The 17,681-nt window shown below is 38.8% G+C and overlaps 1 protein-coding gene across 1 annotated transcript in view; it reads right to left on the bottom strand.

The window, feature by feature from the left end:
• Positions 1-17,681, bottom strand: part of ZNF521 (zinc finger protein 521) — a 282,046-nt gene that overhangs the window by 245,136 nt on the left and 19,229 nt on the right. The window contains exon 2 of the mRNA XM_065889774.1: positions 7,408-7,587. Coding sequence (XP_065745846.1) covers positions 7,408-7,587 — 180 coding nt within the window. The remainder of the gene's footprint in view (positions 1-7,407; positions 7,588-17,681) is intronic.

Below are 17,681 nucleotides of genomic sequence, written 5' to 3'. Positions count from 1 at the left end.
CATTTTGGGGGCTTAGGGGGATTTGAAGAATGAAGTAGCCTAAAAACACTAAGGAAATATTTTGGGTAGGAAACAAGAAATTGATCAAAACAGAGGGACATAGGAAAATAAAATATACAGTGCCTTAAGCCTAATTAATATAGAAAGAGATAATTAATTTATATATAAATGATTAATAACAAAGCATGAATAATGAATTAATATAGAAATTAATGTAGAAATATGCAAATCAAAGGCATAATGCATTGAACCTAATATAAACTAAAGTGTTAAAATATCACATTTATTTCATGTAATTTATTTCAACTAATGATTTGAAAAGGAAAACAGAAAAAAAAATTCTGAAAACAGTTTCAATATGCTTCTGTGAAAATGATGCTTCATTCCATAAAACATTTTCCTTATTCCCACTGCCAACAGAACTTGCTGTTAGGGTACTTGACTGTCAAGTGGAACCAACCAGTCTTTAATTTTCCACAACCATATAACACATGTTCAATCACTTTTACTTTTTCTTTAAATTCTTTAGTCAAAAAAAAAAAAAATCCAGATGTCTAAAAGTGTTCAGTTCACAAAATCTGTGTGAAGCTTCCAGGGAGTCTCATAACTTTTAAAATCAAATTAAATGAACATACTATTTTATACTGATGCAGTGTCTAATCATTGGTTCAGTTCCTTTTCTTCAAAAATGTGAACCCGTACAGTATCAGTATTTGTAAAGGAGCCACAAATATGGTTAGGGTTTTATAAATCTGGTCTACAAACATCTTCCCCCAAACTACAACAGCCTTGCTGTCACACACACCTCGACCTACTCATCTTACCAACAGTATAGTGGGCCAGAGGGTTAAGAACTAATACAACGCTGTTTAGTTTTTCTGCATTTACACCCAGGCAATTCACATCAATGATGGGAAAGAGCACTTAACACACAACTCAAGTTTGCAAATTAGCAGGAGAGGAGAGAAAAATGACTCAGAACAACAAGCATACAGTATTATCAAATGCACTTTACACATTTATCCTGTTAAGTGAAGCTTAGTTTTGATGATTTACAATGCTAGTTCTTACTCAGTTTTGTAAGCATAATAAAGTCTCCGTAATCTCAGCCTTCCCCATAGCACCCTGCTATTAAATCTTTGTTGAGAAGTGTGATGAGACCCCTCTGGCTTCCAGCCCTCCCTACTCCCTGAGGGAAATGGCAAGAAATGATAGGGTTTGTGGATTAGTAAAATGAGAGGTTCTCTGTGCTTTTCCTTCTTTAAATATATATTTTGATAATCTGTCTTCTGCATCAGAGAGTCCCAACAGCATTAGAGTGATTTCCCTCCCTTCTCAGCCTCCAGGAAAAAGACAGCACGGCTGGGGCAAGACAGGTGGTTTGCATCTCCTGCTACAACTGAAGAGCGGGATTTAATTTTTTTTTTTTCCCCTTCCCCTTATTCCTTCAAGCAGGGATGATACATAATTTACTTACACGTGTTGGATTGCCGACTAGAGGACAGCTGCCCTGAGAGAGCCACCCTGTACCTCGTTATCCTTAGGGACTGTTCTGCTGCTTCCTAGGTCAGGATGCTTCTCCACAACAGTGCCCACCTTCCAGAATTCCCCTCAGTGATGAACTCCATTAACTGTGTGTGTGACCCCCTAGATCTCTGGGCCGATGCTGGATCTGCTGTCTGTGAGTTCAGTCCAGGTCACTGGTACCTACTCATGAACTGACCTGGGGCATACTTGATCCCTGAGCTGACTTTCAAATCTGAGTCTAAAATTGATCGTCTTGGGACTTCCCTGGCGGTCCACTGGTTAAGACTTGCCCTTCCAACGCAGGGGGCACGGGTTCAATCCCTGGTCAGGGAAGTTAAGATCCCACATGCTGCGTGGCACAGGCAAAACAAAATAAAATAAAATTGATCATCTTGGTCCATATTTGACCTGCATCTCCTAAGGCCAGGACTAGTCTAGGCTCACTTGGCATGACTATACCAGGATTTCAAAACTTTCAGTTTGGAGTGAGTCAGTTTTCACCTTGGCAGCTCACCCTTGGGTATGAGAGTCACCAAAGAACAGATCTCAAGTTACCAAGAAAGCACTCAGTTAGGGATGGGAATCTCAGGGCAGGTTTTTACCGGTTCAGGGTGGTTTCAACAAAACTACCCTGACTGACTTCCATAGGTGTCAGACCACAGAATACCTCCGTTTTGTGTTATTTTGCAAATCAGCAAGTTTTAAGACTTTTCTCTCCTAATTCTACTCTATAGTTAACCCTCCTACACACTATTAGGAGTTCCCTCTTTCTTCATACAAATCGTTCACCAAAAGGTTTTCAGGCTCTGGTCTAGATGGATAGGACGACACATGTAAGTAAAGACTTCGAGATTAACAGAAGGGAAGCCACAAGGAGCAAAGAAGAAAGTTGAGAAAACAGCAAGAGACCATAAAATAGCCAGAGAGAAAAGAAGGAGAGATATAAGGACAACAAGGAAATTAAGAGTCTTGAAACAAGGACAGGAATCAAAGGAAAATTAGCAAAGATACAAATGGGGCTAGACGAAGTTAAAAGACAAAAAAAAAAAAAAATTAAAAAAACAAAAAAGAGTAAAACTAAAAGGGAAAAAGAAAACAACTAGAAATATCCTACTTTGCTAAACTAGCATTTTATCCACCAGAAAAAAGAAGAAGCACCAAGAAGAGAGTAAACTCAAGCAGCAGGAAACTAAATTTGGAAAAGTCAGACCTCCTAACGTAGAGTAAAAGGTTTTAATCAAGGAAGAAGGTAAAAGCATCATATTACTTTTTTAATTAAAACGCTGCCAGTGTCTTTAATCTCTTCCAGATTAGACTGAAGGGTACCCTTAGCTAACTCAACTCAAGTTTGAACTTTAACACTTTAAACAAATGTGAAGGATTCCTGATTTTGTTTCTCCCCCTTTTGCTTTCTCCCTGATCCTCCACTTCTGCTTTTCCCCTCATCAATCTACCGCCCTCCCCAAGAAATCACCCTGAACATCAGTAAACAGGACAAAGACCCATCAGCTGTACCTTTCCTGAAATGTTTCATTAAGTCACAAATAAGACTGTTTTCTTTCCTTTGTTTAAAATGTTGTGGGATAAAATGATGTGAGCACAGACTAGATTCTAAGCTTTTAGAAAGCTTAAGATCAAAATAAACCAAATATTTTATTAGGGATTGAGGTTTTTGAAGAAAAAAGTATTTAACCCATAGATATTATCTTCACCATACCACGTGCTGAAAATCCAGCATTTTCTGCACTGATATGAAAGTTGTATAATATATAAAGAAATATATTATTGTATAATATATAAAGTTATCCAGGAATAATGTTTCTTTTGTTGTTGTTGCTGTTGTTGTTTTGCTTCACAGAGCTGAACATAAGGATATTTCCATGGCAGGAACTCAACAAAACGTAAACACTAAATAGAACTTCAAGGTTTTTTTAGTATTGAATTTTAAAGTTAATCTTTCACATGAGAGATACACCACTCTCACCTAAGGTAAGATTTCTTGCTGGCATAGTTTATATTGGCCATATCAGTTAGGTTCCCATGTCTTCACCTTAATGTTAGTGTTGACTCCACATAAGTAAAGCTTCCCTTTAAAGCTATTCCACTAAAAATAGAATCATACTAACTGCATTTAATGGGATTTTCCAAAAATTATGCATTCTGAGGAAAAATGAATTAAATGAAGTCAATTAAATGCACATGAATTAGAAAATGCAAATAAATCCACAAAGAATACCTTTACACACCCAATAGAATGCTTAAATGAAAAAGACTGGCAACACAAATGTTATCAAGGATGCACAACTGGAACTCATAGACGTTGCTGGTGAGAGTGTAAAACGGTGCAACCACTCGTGATAAAGATTCAGAAGTTTTTCATACAGTTAAATATACCCTACCCCATGACTCAGCAATTCTACTCCTACTTATTAACTCGAGAAATAAAACATATATCCACAAAAAGACCTGTATAGGAAGGTTCACGACGACTTTATTCACAATAAGCAAAAACTAAAACTAACCAAAATGTCTACCAATAGGAGAATGGAAAACAAAATTAGGATACATTCGTGTGATGGAATACTACTCGGCAATAAAAAAGAACAGATTACTCATATACACAACATGAATGAACCTTGCAGACACTGTGCTGAACAAAAGAAGCTAGACACAAAAACGAGTACATACTGTGTGTACTTATAAGAAGCTCTAGAACAGGCAAAACAAATCTACAGTTAAAAACTTAGAATCTAGTTACTTCTAGTGGATCATTATTGATTAGAAAGGGGTCAAGAGAAGAGAAATGTCTAGGATGCAGGAAATTATCTTAAGAGGGATATGGGTCACATGGGTATACGTATTTTGTTAAAGTTTATCAAACTGTGCACTGGGGAGCTATAAATTTCACTGTATGTAAATGCTACATTATAAACTATAACATTAATAACGATAAACAGCTATTAAACTCTAGTTAGTTGGTCTGCTTATCACGATGATATGAGTAAGCAATTTTGAAACTACTTAATGTGTATTCTAGACTCGGGAAATGAGTAAATATATTGAGGATGATGGAAGCTAGGTGTCTCACTGCTAGAGAGGATAGTCATAAATATGGAAAGAAAAAAGATTGGAATGTATCTCAAATGTTGGATTGAATTAGAGGTATCAATAGAAACATGTAGTTCTTATTAGAGAGAGAAAAATACATATATGTGTATATATTTGTATATATGTGCATTTTATAAGTTATATTATACATGTATTATATTAAACACACATATACATTTCCTAAATTCTGTCTGCTGATATGGTTTATAATCAACGATATACCTCTATCAATGAGTATACACAGTGCCCATATCTTGATTTCTAAATACCTTTGTCCTCTTAAAGGAACCAGGGTTCCTTGGACAAAAGATTGATTAGGACTATAACATGATGAGCCTGGAGCATCTGTTTGCAGCAGAAACTGAGTCAGTCTTCCAATAATGATGGAGACATTAAACTGACCCAGAATACCATTCAAAGGGACTCCTACTGGCCAAATCTCAGGCAATCTGGGCATCAAAATAATGATAGTAATGAATTATGACCCACTGAATAAAATACAAATCCAAAAGCCCATGGTGATACGAATACAAAAATAAATGAATGAATAAGAAAGGAAACTGTGGCAGAAGGCCAACCAATAAATACAAAAATTATAAAGCTAAAATGGAGATTTCATGAGAGAAAATATTTACTTAGTGTCAAAGCATCTTCCCACAAATTACTTATTATTTACAAAGGGAAAAGAGCAACATTTTAACACTGGAGAAATTTGGTGGACACCACCTAAAACAAGTATTCAGTGTTAACCCCATCAACACTGGTATAGTATAGTCAACATCAGGTACTTCCTGATCTGATGTACTGAGAAGGGCACAGCACCACTTTGGTGGCATTCCCGCCATGGAAGTATGTAACCTGAATTTAATCATGAGGAAACATCAGGCAAACCCAATTACAGATGGGCATTCTATAAAGTGCTGGCAGGTACTCCTCAAAAAATGAGAGACCATTCCAGGTGAAAGGAAACAAAAGAGACATGACAATTAAAAAATTATGCATGATCCTGAATCCCAGATGAGAAGAAAATGAAACAAACAAGGAAAAAAACCTCTAAAGGACATTATTGGGACAACTGTTGAAATTCAAATATTGGTTGTAGATTAGATAACAGTACTCTATGTGTTAAATGTGAACTTTCCTCATTTTGATAAGTGTGCCATAGCCATGTAAGAGACTGTATTTGTTCTTAGGAAATACACCGAATATATTTCGAAGGGTGTGAAGTCTTCAACCTTCTCTCAAATGACTAAGAAAAAAAATTAGTGAAGAGGCAATGACAGATCAAGTAGGGTAAAATGTAAAAAACTGGTGAATCAGATAAGTGGTAGATGGGAGTTATATATACTGTTTTTGCAATTTGTCTCTAAGTTTGGAACTGTATCAAAATAAAAGTTACCAAAACCCACAAAAATATGTATATAGCAATGCTTATATAAGCGTCACAGATTTTCAAACTTACACTCCAAAAAAAACGATAATGGGTTTTCTGAAAGAGAGGAGAGTCTATGGCCTAATAAACTGACTCACTGCAATCCCTTTTTGAAGAGCCACAGTGCACTTCAATAATGAAGCCTATTTAACTGGATTTAATCCAACAGTTCCATAATAATCTGTTCAGGAAACCTGCTTAAAATGGAACACCTATTAAAATCTTACAAAAATATCAATATTCTGTGGAAAACAGCTGGAGAGCCACTTGTCTAATAAATACATTTCCTATACATGGTTAGTTGAAGAAAGATTTGTGCTAGGAAAATAAGATAGAGTAAGAGATCTACAAACACACACACACACACACACACACACACACACACACACACACACACACCGGAGCAGTGTCAGTATCATCAGTAAGAGAAAAATGACAGGAGTCTAAAAAGAGATATCTATCTAAAATGTCCCACCCAGCCTCATATAGTATGTTCTTGCAGGATATATTTTTAAAGAGGGTAGAAACTTGGCAAACTGAGTTTTACTTTTATCCAACCATTAACTTGAACACATCATGCTTCCTGTCATTTAAAATCTGATTCTTCCCATGAAATGTATAGCAGAATAGCTTCTGTGCCTTAGCGAGCACCTTCTGTGGGCCAGGCACTGTGCAAGACTCAGAGAACACAATGATGAATAAGACAGAGTTCCTGCCATCCAGGAGCTTCCAGTCTAATGAGGGAGATGGAAAGTTAACACATGCAGTGAACACTGTGGTATTCAAGAATAAGCATCGGGCTTTATAGGAACACAAAAAAGGCACCAAACTCAGCAGAGAGCAACCAATCAGTGAAAGTTCTCTTGAGATGATATTTAAACTAAAATAAGTTCGTGCACACTAAACTTCTGTGAAAACTTATTCAGAAGGTATTTTTAAACTTTATTTTAGCCACCCAATGTTAGACTCTGTATCTACAAGGTATCACGGTAATTAAAAAAAAAAAAAGGAAATGAAAACATATCCATTAGCTATTAAAATCTGGGTACAATTCAAAATCTAAGGATGACTGTGACAATGAGTTTGCCGTAAACCATCATCTTGGAATTCTTTCTAAAGCGCTTCTAGACTTACCTAGGTACTCAAGTAGAAGAATGTAACAGCTGGAAGAGGGGGTGACAAAAAAAAAGGAACAAACGGAAAAAATCAGAAATAGAACAGTATGAGAAGACAAGAAGTAGCAAGTGTTGTTTACCTGTCAGCGGGAAAACAAGAAACAAACGGAAAAATCAGCAATAGAGAAGACGTACGAGAAGATGAGAAGTGGTAGGTGTGTTTACCTGTCAGCTGACATCGATTAATCTTGTGTTCTGTGATGTCGCTCAGTGACTCAAACACCTGGAAGCAGCTGTCACAGCTGTGCACGCCTTCGTCTTCCAGCTCCTCACCATCTTCCGGCCTCTTCTTACAGTCCCCTGCCTCTCCATCTTCAGTCTTGTCTTCAAGTTCACAGTTGGGGTCTGAAAAAAAATCAAGACTGTAAGTATGGCGTTTAAAGACAGGTTCTTTTAAAGCAGCGCTTCATCTTGCTACCCAAACCAGAAACACCTTTCTCCTTGAAACTGCACTAGGAGGGCTTTATTGTAGATTTTATTACAGAAGCATCAAAAGTGAGACTTCCCTAAAATTTGTCAGTTCGTGATGACTGGAGTTTTTCCTTTTCTCCTCCAACATGTAGCCCTTTTCTCAGCTCCTCTTTCAAATAATTTGCCACACTTAAGGTTAACTTTGACATTTTTTTACAGCCTTTGTTTGCTTACAAGAGAGAGATAAATCACTTTTAAAATTAAACAGTCTCCAATGCAAAGGGAAACACCACTATGCTTGAGAATGAACTCCTTTTCTGCTAAATATACTCTTTCACAGGAAATTACCAGAATTAGCCAAAAGTCTAGAGTAAGCTAAGCTAATTACCATAGGCACAAAATTGACCTTTACTTATAGACTGGTCAAAACACACAGTTACCCCATTATTTGTTAGACAGCAATAGCAAAATAAGTTCTATCACATAGCATAACATTCTTGCAAGCACCAATTCAAGTGTAAATGTACTGGTATGTCTCTTGTTTCCAAAATCATCAAAAAATAAAACAAAATATACAAAGAGCAACTGCAAATTATAATCAAGTCAACAACTTGAACCGGCATTATCAGTTTCGAAAAGCTAAATAGAGGGAAAACTAAAAATAGTGCCATTGTAACCCTAAGAATGATACACAAATATCATTCATAAGAGAGCAAAACACATGCAATATTTTCACTTAGAGCTCAATAAATACGTTGTGATTTTCTTTATGCTGTCTTTTGCCTCATTTTAGCGACGTATCCCCAAACATTCTAGTGTCACTGCTCCTCTTTGCAGGAAAGCACAGAGGGAGAGAAGACGCCTCTTTAGGGAAAATTAGGATAATACAATCTGTGACTTAACTTACGGGACATTCATTTCTAATAGCAAGAAGTCCTCCAAAGTCAGAAATAAATTATGTCTCAAAATAGAATCTTCCATGAACAGTTACAAAAGAACTGTATCAAGATACCTAAGAAATATGTAATGTGTTATCTGTAGTCAATTTGTTTAGATATGGGAGGATAAATATTTGCAATGTTACGATACAGAATTCACAGGATCAAACTAGCCCAGACTTCTTAGAAAAGTCAGTAAGTGCCACCATACCACTGTCCGCTGTCGGAAAGTGCTTCCTGCTACCTTGCATGTCACGTGCTTCTACAAACCTATTTCTACAAGCCACGGTGCTCCCCTTTGGCTGGAAGTTATTCCAAAGCCTTTCTACACATCTGCAATAAACGTAACTATACCACCACCCTTCAAATGATTCACATATACCAAAATCAACTTACATGTCAACATATATAATAATCTCTTGGGTTTGTAAAACAAAAGCAGAATTCCCAAATCAAAGGGCAAGTAGTTTTGTTTTTTTGTTTATTTTCAAAAAAACCTAAAAAACGTGTTTAAGTAAATTGGTAATTTGAGTTGATTTGCCGTCTGGAAAATTAACTCAACACTCTACGCAGTACCCATTGCAACCCACTGGCGTTTAGACTGCTCATCCCTGGGGGAGTAATCACAGGATCTTTTTCGTTTGTCTTGTACTTTGCCCAGCACAGCATGGTGTCCAGGTGAGTGTTTAGTAAATATTATTTAATGATGACAAGAAGGGAGAGGAGGGAGTAAAAAAAGAGTATACTAAAAAGTCCTTTACTGGTATTTATTCTGTAAACAGGAACAGACCAGTCATCTCCAAATTCAAAAGCACCTACATGCCTACATTTTCCAAAACTGACACTGTATAATCCATCACATTTGCCTTTGCTGGTTTCAAATGTTTCATCTAGAGCTACAGACACAAGAAACAGGTAATGGTTCAAAGAGCTCCAACAAGCTAAAACCAAGTGGTAAAATACTGCCAAATTAGAGTAATTCAGGAAAACAAATAACCGTCCCAATTATGGCGAACTGGCCGGCACACCGTTAACACCGCTAAACACTTGGTGGAAGGCAGCAGGCGTACACTGAACACTCGGTTGTTTAGCATGATTTTCCAGTTTCTCATAAAACTGACAGCACTCAGAGAAATGTGGCTGCTAGGTCTGAATTTTAATACGATTATTTAAATGCTATGCATCAAGTTTGCAGGCCTGTTTGTTTTTAAATAAGCAGACACTCTGAATACTTTAAGTAGTATGCAGCGAAAATGATAAGAACTTGCCTCCCTTATTATTCAAGGATATGGACACTTTACACGAATCCAAATCAAAAATATCAAACAAATAGGGAAGCCTGCATGATGCTTTAGCTCTTAACAACTAAAGAATGACCCCAGTCCATGCTTCTGACACTGTGGCTAGTTATTAAAATGAGGGTCATTTTAAGACTGATAAAAAATGGTTTTGCTTCCACTTCTGCATTTACAGATAGAATCCTTCAGGGGCTGAAGCCAGTCAAGCTTATTCACTTCTGCTGCAACTTCAGGACGCAAGCTCCAGCCAACTGGCGAATTGTTTTTTAGGTCACCACTTAAGAGGGACCCTCTGGGGGGTGGGTGCGATTATAGCCTATGATGCTTTGGTGTAGCACAATGAGTCCTGGAAACTCAGACTCTCTCCCTGAGAGTAGATTTTTTTTTTTTTTTGGCCAACCTCCACATCCAGGAGGAATTCTTTCTTGCCCATTCGAAAGATGGGTTTAGGGCTTTCCTGGTGGCGCAGTGGTTAAGAATCCGCCTGCCAAGGCAGGGGACACGGGTTCGAGCCCTGGTCCAGGAAGACCCCACATGCCGCGGAGCAACTTAAGCCCGTGCTCCACAACTACTGAGCCCACGTGCCACAACTACTGAAGCTTGTGTGCCTAGAGCCCGTGCTCCGCAGCAAGAGAAGCCACAGCAATGAGAAGCCCGCGCGCCGCAACGAAGAGCAGCCCCCGCTCGCCGCAGCTAGAGAAAGCCCGCGCGCAGCAACGATGACCCAACGCAGCCAAAAAAAAAAAAAGCAAAACAGAAAAAACAAAATGAAAGATGCATTCATTTGCGTTAGGAGTTTCCATTCCTAATGGCAGCTGAGGTAGGAAGATTCTAGAAAGCTGACACTGTCAACCATTTCTTTCCCACAGGCGGCTACACTTCAATAATTGCACATGGCCTTAGTTATGTAGTTTTTATAGAGCCCTTTGAGAGTCAATCATAAGAAATAACTGTACTGCTCTGCTAGCCATTCAGACCTCTGACTTCAGCCCAAGGAGTTATAAATACAAGGTCCGTCCCTGTAAGCACTGCTCCAACCCGAACACCACTGCAGGACGAACAGCTGTTATTCCAACTCTACTGTTGTACTACCAACCCACCCAAAGGGCAATATTTTAAGATATCCGCACACCCCCCCTGCACTGCCATCACAGACCCCATCATAGCCACAGGCACCACTCTGTCCTCTGCCCTAGAGAAGGCCACCCAAATTCGTTTCATCCATCACAGATGACCTCTGCCCAACCAACCTGCAGGCTCATCCCTTCAAAAGGGTCCCTATGATGCACTGGACTGAGAGTGTTCAGACTCGGATAAAAGACACAACTATTACTGTAAAAATAAATGGCAGCTCTCTGTTTCCGATTTTGTTAACGTTACTTGTAAATGGAAATTTAAAAGAAGTGTAATTTTTCCCCTTATTATGTTCCCTGGCGGGTGGTTCCTTCCTTCTTCTCATCCTCCTCTTCATAAGCATTGTTATTGCTACAACTTGGTTTAATAAAATTACAAATTGGGGGAAAATGAAAAACTGCACTGGCTTAAAAGTGTTGGAGGCCATAAACCCATGGACGTCAATTAATTTCAAGTGTGGGATCAGTTTAAGGCCAACCAGCAGAAATTCTGTTCTGTCCATGTAAAAATGAGGTTTCACCACATTTACTTTTTATAACCTATATAAAAGTCAAGTAAAAGTAATGAATATCTAAAACCCATCTCAGTGGACTGGCAAAGGCTATCTGTATTCTTGAAACTCATCCTACATATTTCTCTCTGTGCAACAAGGATTCCATGCCTGATCAAAGTTAAAATGTCAAACCACTGAGAAAACAGCCCAATTTCCAATCCATTTCACTGCCTAGAAATGGACCTCCTTCCAAGCCACTTTTGCATGGAAAAGCACTGGCAAAAGAAAGAAAAACTAAGAGATCATGTGGTTATAATTATTACCAGGCAAGGAATATTTCTGCAGCTCAGTGGTAAAGTAAAACTCTGTTGCTCTCTGCTCCCAGTACTGTCCATCGCAAAACAACTGCCTCATTAAATCTCTGCAGTGAGATTAATATGCCGTAGCTGCACTACATTTATAACCTGGTACTCTATAAAAAGCACATTTAATGGCAAGAGCCAGAGCCTAGATACAGAGTATTACTATAAAAACTTCTGGCAGCGAGTATGCAGTCCAGGCCCTCTGTCCTTCTTGCTGGAGATGTAAATGAGGCTTTTCCTGGTAGACTCGAAGCATGAGGCTCTACCTTACAAACCAGTACAGGCAGAAACACAGGGTTCTGAGGATGATGTAAATACGTACGCAAGAAGACTACTTAACAACTAAGATTGGCAAGAGATGAATGAACCCAAAATACTCAAACACAAACACAAACTTAGAACTGGACCATTTCCTTATAGTTTGTTCTCTGGTCATAGCCAGCTTTTCACCAAATGAAACAACCATGGCATGAATTACTCAATCTTAAAGCAACCCACATAGTGCCAGTAAGTTCAAACATAACAGCTGAAATATGCATACTGCCTTAAAAAAAAGAACATGTGATGACCATGACCTCCTGGAACATAATTACCTAAAACTATAAAAAAAAAAAAAAATAGATGTTCAAGAAAAAGTGGCCTCAACACTACATTACTAGTGGACTGGTAAAAATACGTTTTTGTTATTTTGGAAAGCTGCCTAAGTTTTTTCTTCCAAAGATATCTTCTGAAAATAAAAAAAGCACTATAACCCAGGTCTTATTTTGAGGAACCCTATGGTGAATAAGTAAACAAGTAATTTAAACAAATGCATTCCACACTCAAATGTCCCCAAATCAATACAAATGATGCACCCCAGGTTAACAATAATCTTGTGCAAATAATAATTAATTGTCTGATGTTGTTGGGTTTTTTAAACATCTTTACTGGAGTGTAATTGCGTTACAATGGTGTGTTAGTTTCTGCTGTGTAACGAAGTGAACCAGCTATACATATACATATATCCCCATATCTCCTCCCTCTTGCGTTTCCCTCCCACCCTCCCTATCCCACCCCTCTAGGTGGTCACAAAGCACCGAGCTGACCTCCCTGTGCTATGCGGCTGCTTCCCACTAGCTATCTATTTTACATTTGGTAGTGTATATATGTCCATGCCACTCTCTCACTCGTCCCAGCTTACTCTTCCCCCTTGCCATGTCCTCAAGTCCATTCTCTATGAAAAGAAACGAAATTGAGTTATTTGTAGTGAGGTGGATGGACCTAGAGACTGTCAAACAAAGTGAAGTCAGAAAGAGAAAAACAAATACCGTATGCTAACACATATATATGGAATCTAAAAAAAAAAAAAAAAAAAAAAAACGGTTCTGAAGAACCTAGGGGCAGGGGCAGGACGGGAATAAAGACACAGACCTAGAGAACGATGTTGTTTTTAAGGCTCACATGTGGTCACAACAACTGGCCTTCTAGGGTTTACTGACATCTTTAGAAGTCCCACACCTAAAAAGAAAACCAGATACTACTCCTATTTAGAGCAAACCACGTCTGAAAGCACTCCTCCCCTCCAAGTATGTTCAAATCCCATGAACTGGTGTATCTTGATAACTTTCTAAGAACAGAGGACAAGTGACCTTCGGTTTACCAAGAGTTAACAAGGAGCCTCCCTCCTTTTCAAAAACCAAAGGGTGGGATCATTATTTTGTGCTTTCTGGGCTCTACATACGCATTGTCACTGGAAATCCCATAAGATGAAAACAGATTTAGGGAAAATAAATCGTCCACTGTTTATAAAATCTCAAGCAGGCTCTAATGAAGGAAGGCACCATCTGGCCCACACCCACCTGCTACTCTGCTACCTCACTTTTTTCGACTCTCAAGAAAAGGTAAACAAACAAAAGGAAACAAAAACAAAAGCAATCAGTGAGGTGGCCAAGGATGAGCATTCCTGGAACTTTGGCTTCAGGACAGGGACAGCCCTCCCAGGCTGAGACCTGGCTGATGACAACAGGTCCAAAGAGCTCAAGTGGCCAAGGATAAAAACGTGCTCTTTTTACTTTTCCTGCAATGTTTATCTTCTAACCACTCTATTCTGTGAAAGTTATTAAATTGTTTTACAGAAAAAAAGGAAAAAACAAAACAAAAAAACAATAAACCTTTTCATGTACTGTTCTCTCCTTTGTCTCTAAAATCTTCCCAGACAAAAAGAATTATCTCTATGTTAAACAAAATCACACAGTTGAAGTTTAGAATTTCTGTGGTTTTGCTTGATCTACAGGTCTATCATGATCCTTGAAGACCAAAGAGAAAGATCACAGGTGCACTATTATGAAGGAGCACATGCCAAACATGAATTTACTACCACTCTTCTTTCTACAATGAAATTCCTTGCAGGAGGATGCTGAGTGGGAGGAAATTAGCCTTGGGAGAGGTTAAGACACACACACACAAATACACAAAACAAAAAAATATACATGCACGTTTTGGAACCAAATAAAACGTTTCTTGGCTTCTAATCAGAATCTTACTCAAATTTCTTTCCTCTTCTTCATCCCTCTTTATCTTTAACATGAAATGTAGAAGAAAAGCCATCTTAGCACTCCAACTTTCATACAGAGTATTTATAAACAGATCCCTGCCTTAGTCATTTAACCTTCGAGTGACTGTGGTTGCCTTGTCACACCTTCAGTAAACAAACATTTTCTGAGCACCCACACAGTAATTGGCATTTGGCTAAGGCCCTCGAGATGCAAAGTCTAAGACCTGGTCCTTGTCCCAAGGAGCTTGCAATCTGCTGCAGAGCTTCCCAACCAGCGGGTCAAAAGCGGGTTCAGGTGTTCAAGGATATTGATCCTTTCCGCCCTCGAAGTGGCCACGTACCGCTTGAGATAACTGGAAACGGCAGGCCAGTTGCCTCTCCATTTATCCAAGTGTTTCCCTTCAAAACATCATTTTTCTGCGTGTGCCATGACATGAGAAGGGCTGGCAAGCACTGGGGAAGGGGGAGAGAGAGATGAGTAAACCAATGACTGAAGAAGGAGGGATAACTGCTCGGATGGAGGAGCCCACAGACTTTTAAAAGCCCACAGGCTTTTCTTTCTTAATATAATTTTTTAATTTTTATTTATTTTTGGCTGCGTTGGGTCTTTGTTGCTGTGCACGGGCTTTCTCTAGTTGCGGCGAGCAGGGACTACTCTTCGTTGCAATGCATGGGCTTCTCATTGTGGTGGCTTCTCTTGTTGCAGAGCATGGGCTCTAGGGACACGGGCTTCAGTAGTTGTATCACGCGGGCTCAGCAGTTGTGGCATGCAGGCTCTAGAGCACAGGCTCAGTAGTTGTGGCACACGGGCTTAGTTGCTCCGCAGCATGTGGGATCTTCCTGGACCAGGGCTTGAACCCGTGTCCCCTGCCTTGGCAGGCGGATTCTTAACCACTGTGCCACCAGGGAAGCCCAGCCCACAGGGTTTTAAATCAGATGGTGCAGAGCAGGAAAATGTTACACTAAGAGTAGCAAAATTGGGCTAAGTTTTAAAGAATGGGTAGCACTGAGGGCAAGTAGAAGATGGCTCTCCAAAAAGAGGAAACATATGTAAAGGCAGAGATGCAAAACATGATGCTTTCCAGGAAGTGCAAGCTCTTCTGTGCAACTCAAATGAAGGGCTCTGGATAGAGAGGAAAGAAAGGGGAGCAGTGGCAGGGACAAGGCTAGAAAATTGGGCAGATCACGAAGGAACTACTGTGAACTAAATGTTCAAATGTTAACCTTGGCGCTATGAGAAATCATTGAAGGATTTTAAGGAGAGCGACTGATCACATTTACATTTTAGATAGATGCCCCACTGGTGATTAAGAAGATGGTTTGGAAAGAGACCAGACCTGGAAGCAGGGAGACCACTATGTAGGGTCTGACATAATGCAGGGAAGAAGTCCAAGAGAGCAAGCTAAATCAATAGCAGAAAGGAGGTCATGGGAGGCATCCCAGAAACAGGATTCGGAGGACTTAGGACTGACTGTGACCCTAAGAAAATGGGGAGCTGTCTCAGTGACAGCCAGGCATTGGGCATGGTGGAGCCAGTCCCAGAGATGAACCTGCTATCTTGGCTTTAAAATAGATGTATCAACCAAGGCTAATTAATGACTTGCTTTCTTCACTATCTTCACACCCAGATTTTGCCTTTTATCCACAATCCCAATAAAGCCAAAGGTGGAGACAGACTGGACAGAAATATCACAATCACACCAGCTAACTTTTTCATCTAGTGCGAGAGATTTGCAAAGGCCCCGGTGACACTTCCTGGGACTTAAGAGGTTTTTGGTGAGATTCCCTTTACTTTCATCTTATTTCAAACACACACAAAGCCAAGGGAACATAAATGCAAAATTTGACTAAGAACAAAAACAGGTACTGATTCTAATAACTCGCTTTTATTCCATCTTTTAGGGAAAAAAATTAACCCTTAGTTTAAGTTAACATGATTCCACATGTAGTTCATGATCCTTTTTGAAAGACAAGGTAATAACACTAGACCACTACTGTCAATAATATAAAGCCAAATGAAAACATTAGAACATTCACATTAAAAGGCTTAGCCTTCATGTGGAAGAAAATAGTGCGAGAAACCACAAAAAATGATAACAAGTCAACAGGGCAAATATGAGATGGAAACACTAAAATGGGGACACAAACTCAAAATGATCTAACCTAATAGAAAAAGAAAAAAATTACCCTGCAAAGGTTTGGTTTTGTTTTTCCCCTAGATGAAGGGTTTCCAGTGAACTCTCCAATGTCTTTTTATCGTTGTTTTTGTTTTGTTTGGTAAGGCTTCTTGACATACACCTTTCTTCTCACCAGATTTGAGACTCTTGATTCTTCCAGTTACCCTGATACCTTCATGCTCAACATCGCTGGCTCACTGAGAAGGGGCTGTTGATAACATCTGAGTATAGTCCCTAACTCCCTACAAAAACAAACAAACAAACAAAACCAACTTCTACATCCTTATGCTCAATATTAAACCAAGCCTCATGGACCCTTTCTTCCATTTTATATCAGAAAAAATATTACATAAAAATATTTTTAATATCCAGATATACAGGTCTAATTTGCTACAGCCAAGTGATTTTAAAACTGCTAAAAATCCACTCTGAAGGAAAACAAATTATTTTTTTAAAAGATTTATGCATAGTTTTTAGCACATAATGACCAGGTACCTTGAAAAATGCTTCTTAGGGCAACTACAACAATGAAGGAAACACGTTTTGAAAGTAGGATTCAGGCATTTGGATATCTGGGGAAAAGTCTAGTTATTTCTTCTTTAAATGTAACCAATAAGCCTCAGGTATAGTGGCACAGCGAGGAAGCATTACTCCATCCCAGCCAAAGAAAATCTGGGAAGAAAAGTTTTATATTCCAGGCGTCATACTTTCTGATACTTCTACCAACTGTTCTTATGACTTCAGCTATTTTAGATAACACCAATCCAATTGTAACAATATTTCTTAATTGGACACAAAGTCACCTATGTCAACAATCACTGAAACACTAGCTTAGGGAGAAAGTTTCGCTTTGAACAAGAAATATCCGTTTGCTGCAACGTAACAATGATCATCTTTAAATTTTGAGATGATAAACTCCAAACTCATTCACAAAAATCATTCAAATATTACCACTCCATTCTCTTCATTAGTGACTTTGTTTTTGCTTTTGTTTTAATTTGGCAAGTTCCTCTTCTTAATTGCAATGATATATTTGAAAGACGGGACAACTGGTTTTGCCTAAAGGCTGTGAATTAAACACAAGATCTGGATG

Source organism: Phocoena phocoena, chromosome 13 (genome assembly GCF_963924675.1).
Source record: "Phocoena phocoena chromosome 13, mPhoPho1.1, whole genome shotgun sequence".
Taxonomy (NCBI): Eukaryota; Metazoa; Chordata; class Mammalia; order Artiodactyla; family Phocoenidae; genus Phocoena; species Phocoena phocoena.
Note: the sequence above shows the minus strand (reverse complement) of the source record. Positions and strands in the feature narration are given on the sequence as shown.